General features: G+C 37.4%; 1 protein-coding gene across 1 annotated transcript; it reads left to right on the top strand.

Moving 5' to 3' along the window:
* Nucleotides 1–3590: 3590 nt before the first annotated feature.
* On the top strand, nucleotides 3591–6378 carry LOC126992015 (uncharacterized). The gene has a single exon (XM_050850691.1). The coding sequence runs from the start codon at nucleotides 4141–4143 to the stop codon at nucleotides 5980–5982; it is 1842 nt and encodes a 613-aa protein (XP_050706648.1). The 5' UTR covers nucleotides 3591–4140; the 3' UTR covers nucleotides 5983–6378.
* The last annotated feature ends 888 nt before the right edge of the window (nucleotides 6379–7266 follow it).

Raw genomic sequence — 7266 nt, 5'->3', positions numbered from 1 at the left:
ATAATAAAAACAGTTATCTCTCTCTCTCTCTCTCTCTCTCTCTCTCTCTCTCTCTCTCTCTCTCTCTCTCTCTCTCTCTCTCTCTCTCTCAGAATATACATTTTGGTATTACCTTAAATGATGAGGAAAATTACCTCAGATTTACAGATTTTACCTGATTTTAATTTTAGTATATCTACATATATATATATATATATATATATATATATATATATATATATATATATATATATATATATATATATATATATATATATATATATTACACACACACACACACACACACACACACACACACACACACATCCCTAATAACCCATTAATAATTGAGAACTTAATAAGGAATGTAATAGCAAACACCAAATCAAATTTAATAGATATTATTTCCTTATCATGTTTCACAAGTAGGACATTGAAACTAAGCAAATTTAAATGCGTTATTTATGAGGACGAGGACTGCATTGTTTCTAAGGACTACATACCAATATACGCATCAAATTACTCAGACGAGAAACAGGCATGTCTTCCTCATAGCAAGACATATAAAGCAATTGCAAATCAAGGAAGGTAAAGCACAGCCAGGAACACTGAAAACCCCAATACACATCATGCACAGTAACCAAATAAAAAAATGGCATTTATTTCTCATAACCAACTAAAAATCCCAATCAATATTCACATTATTCAAAGTACACATAATGCACAGTATCCAAACCAGGAAGACATTTATATTTCATAACCAAGTTAAGCCCCTGATCAAAATACACATCATTCAAAATATGCAGAAGATAAATAGGCATGCATTTCTCATAACAACAAGGCATTGAAGGTAAGTGTAAATCATGGAAGATAAAGCACACCCAAGAACAATGAAAGCCCCAAATAGACACACACTGCATAACATCCAGATCAGAAATAGACATGCTTTCTCATAACAACAAGTTTAAAGTAACTCTAGTCATGAAAGGCCACCCATGAAAGAACACATAAGAATATTCAAAGCCTCAATATACACATCATACAGAATAAACTGATCAGAAATAGGTATGTACTTTTAAAACCCAACACCCCAGTAGCCAATATGCACATCATTAAGTACCAATATGAGAAATATAGACATGTTTTCTTCATAGCAACACATTTAAAGCAAGTGTAAATCATGGAAAACAAAGCAAACTCAAGAACATTGAAAGCCCCAATATACACATCATGCAAAGTAGTATCCAGATAAGAAATAGCCCAACCTTTTCCTCATCAACTCCAAGCCCCAATAAACACATCATGCAAAGTATCCAGATAAGAAATAGCCCAACCATGTCCTCATCAACTACAAGCCCCAAAAAAAACATCATGCAAAGTAGTATCCAGATAAGAAATAGCCCAACCTTTTCCTCATCAACTCCAAGCCCCAATATACAGATCATGCAAAGTAGTATCCAGATAAGAAATAGCCCAACCTTTTCCTCATCAACTCCAAGCCCCAATATACAGATCATGCAAAGTAGTATCCAGATAAGAAATAGCCCAACCTTTTCCTCATCAACTCCAAGCCCCAATATACACATCATGCAAAGTAGTATCCAGATAAGAAATAGCCCAACCTTTTCCTCATCAACTCCAAGCCCCAATATACACATCTTGCAAAGTAGTATCCAGATAAGAAATAGCCCAACCTTTTCCTCATCAACTCCAAGCCCCAATAAACACATCATGCAAAGTATCCAGATAAGAAATAGCCCAATCTTTTCCTTATCAACTCCAAGCCCCAATAAACACATCATGCAAAGTAGCATGTCATACATTTGAAATAAATTTCATATCTGCTGTCTGCTGATGCTCTTAATACAACTGAATCTTCCTGCTTCTTGCAGCAAATTTATGGAGAAATTCATCCATATTAATTTTTTGAGTGTAGTCAGAGAGAAATGACAACAATACAAGGTTGTTTTTTCTTTTATGGGTCATAGATCGCCTGTATGGTACTAGTACACGTGAGAGTGTTGAAAATGATTCTTCACATACAGCATTACTAGAGCCAAATGTGAGAGCAGCTGCATACAACTGGTAGACTTCATTGAATCCTTTCCTATAAGGATGACGAAACAAGCATAAATCATGTAGAGTTTTGTGTGATTTGCTATCAAATTCTCTTTCAATTAATGTACTTGCCACTTGACATTCACTTTGGAGCTGAAATGAGTCAGTATTAAGACCTATGAGAGAAGCTAATGGGGCAATTTTTTTAGGATCTAAGAAACTCACTCTGGGTTCTGGCCAAAGGCATGAGATTGCAGCAGTCACGACACTACTGCGTTCGCCAAATCTAGCATTAAGCTCTCCAAGGCAGTTATCTACAATGCTGCAATATATTTGCCTGAAAAGTGTTGCCTCACTTTTTGCATTGCTACTATCTTCTGAATGCCCTACACTGGCCTCAACAATAGAATCTTTTGCCAAATGTGCAGGCAGTTTGCGGCTCCGCTTTGGAATGTTATGTACATCTTCAGGTTTAGAGATTACGATCTGAAAGTTTTGTAATGATTCCCTCGAAAATGTCTACATCATTCCTCATGTCTTTTATGTTGCAGACCACAGATTCAATCAGTTTAGTTCCAGTCATCAAATCACAATCACTTGATTGGAGAAGCTTATCAGCAGGTTTGATTAAACTTAAGACTGCATGAACACAATATGCAATGAACATATACTTCCTACTTCTGATTTGCTTCAATAAACCTGTTGCCTCAATACAAATTGCAGCATCACAGCCATTTTCTTCACAAGATTCAAGTGCATCAACAATTTTTTCATGGTTTTCTAAGATAGTAGATACAGTACCTAAATGACCTGACCATCGTTGTTCCAAAAGTCGTTTGAGTTTTGTTCCATCATAAATCTTGACAAGTTTGGGACGGCGTAGAAAGTTGTACAGGCTATTGCAAACGGAAAAGAACATTTCTACATCGTTTTGCATTCCAATTGCATGTACTACAACCAAGTGAAGTTGATGGTTGAAACAGTGAACATATGGGATTTGCTTTTGAAGTTTTTCTTGCAGCTTTTTCTGAACACCTCCATGCTGACCTGACATCACAGATGCTCCATCATAACATTGAGATAATATATTACTACAGTCTAGTCCACATTCATTTAGTGTTTTGAGTATTAAGGAAGCCAGGCTTTCTGCATCATAATCATCTGTTGTTGGCATACCAATTAGACTCTCCTTTACTTTACCACCCTTTACATATCTTACAACTACAGATATATTTTCTGTGTTAGTAGGGTCACGAGTTCCATCAGCCTTAATACTAAAAAATGGTATGTCAGCCTCCTTGATATCATTAACAACATTCTCCATGACAGTGTCTTTCATGATGTCTATTATCTCATTTTGAATCCTAGCAGAAGTATAGGAGGCATTCTGAGGAATCATTTGCATAATCTCTGAGAGCTTCCTATCTTTAGACAAGGTGTACTGAAATAACTTCATGAAAAGACCAGAAGGCTCACCTCGAGACTCACTACTTGTACTGAGACACCCTCCTCCACTCTTACCATCTCCACGCATAGGTAGTAACATTGGGTAATGTTGACCCGTGGTGTAATGTTGACCAAAACTTTTTTTAACGCAAATATTTTCCTTCAAATATTAATTGTGCTTTGCCATTTTAAGCTAGAAACATGGGATAAAGCTCAAAATGATCAGAAATGTTTATAGAATTATTTAAAAATATTAAAGAAACTTAAAATATAACTGTTACGACCCTGACCAAAGTAACGTTCGTCGATAATATTTTGGAGATTTTACACTGTTCGAAAGCGACAATTTATATCATATTGATAACTAAAAGACAAATACCAATAAATGAAAAAAAAATAGGTTTCCTTATAAAAAAATACCTGAAAAATCCATTTTTGCCATTAAAAAACACCTAATTGCAAGAGTTATGGCACAGGGACGGATTTAATTTGGGGGCAAATGTTGACCATTTGGGTTGGGTAATGTTGACCATGTGTGTATCGGCTATATATACAAGTGTTTTCGTAGATTCTGCATGTTTTATCTTTTTCTAAGCTTGGTTTTTGGTCTTCTGCTTTCAGATTGCATGCTAGTAAGACGATTCCAATAATATCAAGATGCCAAGGACGTATGTGAAGGGCTCGACGGGTAGGATGTGCCACAAGTATTCCCCTGAGGCACTAGAAGAGGCAATGGAAGCAGTGAAAAGTGGACGTAAATCAATTAACAAAGCAGCCAAGGACTTTAAAATACCTAAAGGGACTCTAGTGAATAAACTAAAGGGTAAATACGGTGACAAAATGGGACGACCCTGTGTCCTAAATGAGCACGAAGAAAAAGTACTAGTGAATCGGCTGATACTATGCGCCCAATATGGCTTCCCCCTTACGAGGATGGATCTTAGAATCGTCATCAAAACATATCTTGAATCTACTGGGAGAGATGTGTCTCAATTTAAAAGTAATCTCCCAGGTCTTGACTGGCTTCGTTCATTTCTAAAGAGACACAGTACATCACTGACAGAGAGAATTGCTAACAACATCAAACGCGCTAGAGCAGAAGTTAGTGAAGAGATGTTGAGAGAATATCATACAGACCTACAGAAAGAACTGAAAGACATTCCTCCATCAAATATCTTCAACTACGATGAAACAAACTTAACAGACAGTCCGGGTAGAAAGAAACATGTATTCGTAAAGGGTGCAAAACACTGTGACAACATTATGAATACAACTAAATCAGCAATATCACTTATGTTTTGTTGTGCTGCAGATGGCACACTTTTGCCACCCTTCGTGGTTTACAAGGCTTTAAACATGTACCAAAGCTGGACAACTAATGGACATAGAGGTAAACCATGTTGCAATGAAGTGTGCTGCAAAGGTGGTGTGAACTATAGTTGTACTGCAAGTGGGTGGTTCGACCACATCAGCTTCAGTCAGTGGTTTAAGACTGTCGTCATTCCCCATGCAGGAAAACTTTCCGGACCAAAAGCACTTATTGGAGACAACCTACGGTCCCACTTCTCGTACGAGGTGCTGGCCCTTTGTGAGCAACATAATATCAAGTTTATTTGCCTGCCACCAAATGCCACACACTTGGCCCAGCCGCTAGATGTAGCAGTCTTCCGCCCTCTGAAACAGGCATGGTCTGATGTTGTCACCAAATTCAAGATAGATCATCCAACTAGCAGCTGCACCAACAAAATCTTATTCCCAGGCCTTTTGAAGCAGCTACTTCTTCACCCTATCATCAATGACAATGTACACTCCTCTATCAAGAGTGGATTCAGAGCCACAGGTATCAACCCACTTAGTATTGATCCACTACTGAAACGGCTGACTGGCAAGAAACGTAAGGTAGGCCAAGAAATGTCACCAGAGGAAGAAACTGAAGCCATGGATACATCGTTGACAGAGTTCCTGAAAGAGGCTAGGTTCCCCAAGAAAAAAAACCCTGCTGAACAGAAAACACAGCGGAGAGGACCAAAGATTAAGCCTGGTCAAGTCATCCCCTCCTCATCATTAGCTGATGTCACCTTCCGCCATAAGAAGCAGCGCCATGCAGAGAACCCAGCCCAAGAGGACCTAAATGAACCAAGACCCAGTACAAGTGGCACAAGTGGAACATCAAGTTACATCTCAGTCTCATCAGTAGTTCAAAAAAGCAACAAGGACCTTACAGTTTCTGATTTTGTGTTGGTTAATGTGCCAAAAAATCGAGGTGGTTGTAAGGTCTTCTTAGCTCAGGTAATGTCTACAGTATTGCCTGAAGATGGCTCAGAGAAGAAGTTTCAAATCATGTATTATAAACCAGTTCCTGGTAGTGATAGGACAAAATTCATTCCAAATCATAAAGATATAGATGACATTTTTCTGAGAGATATTAAAGTGAAGGTGCAACAGCCAACACTAAATCAAAGGGATCAATATGTCTTTGCAGAATCACTGGATATTTAAGTTGGATCCATAGAAAAAGAGAATGCTTTAAAATAATGCTTAGCAGTACACTTTAAAATTATAGGCCTACAAGGCCTACAGTTAATGTGAAAAATAATCTTTTTATGTTCAAGAAATATTGTTTAAGTTCGTGTTAAAAAGGAAAAAAAAACCCATTTTTTTGATTGTCTATGAATGACCAATGGTCAGGTTTACTCTACATTATCTAAAAAGTGGTCAGGATTACACCTCCAAAGTCATTAGAGGGGTATACAGGCATTTCAAGTAGGTGGTCACCTTTACCCTAGCAATTTTGATCCTTGGTCATGATTACCCCAATTGTGTGGGTAAAGTTGACCACCCATATATTTTGGTACATCCTATACTAAATATTTTTGTTTTCAATTAGCATTGTGGGTACAAATAGTACTAATGGAGATACAAATTTAACATATGTAACATTTCAATAAAAGCAATTTTATTTGGTTGATATTATTGAGTTTTCTTGAAAATCAGTCAACATTACCCCATGTTACTCATTCACACATAAAAACTGAATTACCTCCACCACAGATTTAATGTAGTACCTGTTCTTTTCCAGTTGTTTTTCATTTACCATAGTACTGACACTCTGGTTCTTCTCTATGCGCATTTTTCTCTCCTGCCTTATAACCATTGCTTCTACATGACTGTGAGAAATTTCGTGTTTTTTGAAACCTTTGTGCTTGTCTAACGCATGGCGCCAGTTTGAGTAACCTTCTTTAGTATATGTACAGTCTTTAGAAGAAATTTTAAAATGTCTACAGGGAAAACAAAATGCTGCCCCCTTTTCTACTGAATACTCAAGCCATGTGCGTCCATTATACCAGGATGCAGAGAAATCTCTCTTACTATTACCATATTGCTTTGGATTAAAAGAAGCAATCTTAGGCTGTACTGGCTCATGATCAGCCTCCCCTAAATCTGAAGGAATTTTGACTTTATTTGGTCCTGATCCTGGTGATCCATCTCTACCAGTCTTGTTTTTCTCTGGTTCTTTTTCTTTCTTATCAGACTTGAAGTATGAAGTAATAGACATTGCTGATAATTTTCTGAAGATTCCTTACATCTACCCATAGGGTCACAATGCTCCTGGGATCATACCTGTAGGAGGTCATTACAACTGTTTGGTAAACAATGTTTAAAATAATGTTCGGACAAGATGCAGCCTGGGTCTGCCTACCACGGCAGAACTACTTTAAACCCCCTGAAAACCAGCTTTATTAAACTTCAAATTAATCTAACCTAAGTTAACCTCACATAACA

This window comes from Eriocheir sinensis, unplaced genomic scaffold (assembly GCF_024679095.1).
Source record: "Eriocheir sinensis breed Jianghai 21 unplaced genomic scaffold, ASM2467909v1 Scaffold385, whole genome shotgun sequence".
Classification (NCBI taxonomy): Eukaryota; Metazoa; Arthropoda; class Malacostraca; order Decapoda; family Varunidae; genus Eriocheir; species Eriocheir sinensis.
This window is presented reverse-complemented; position numbering and strand designations above follow the sequence as displayed.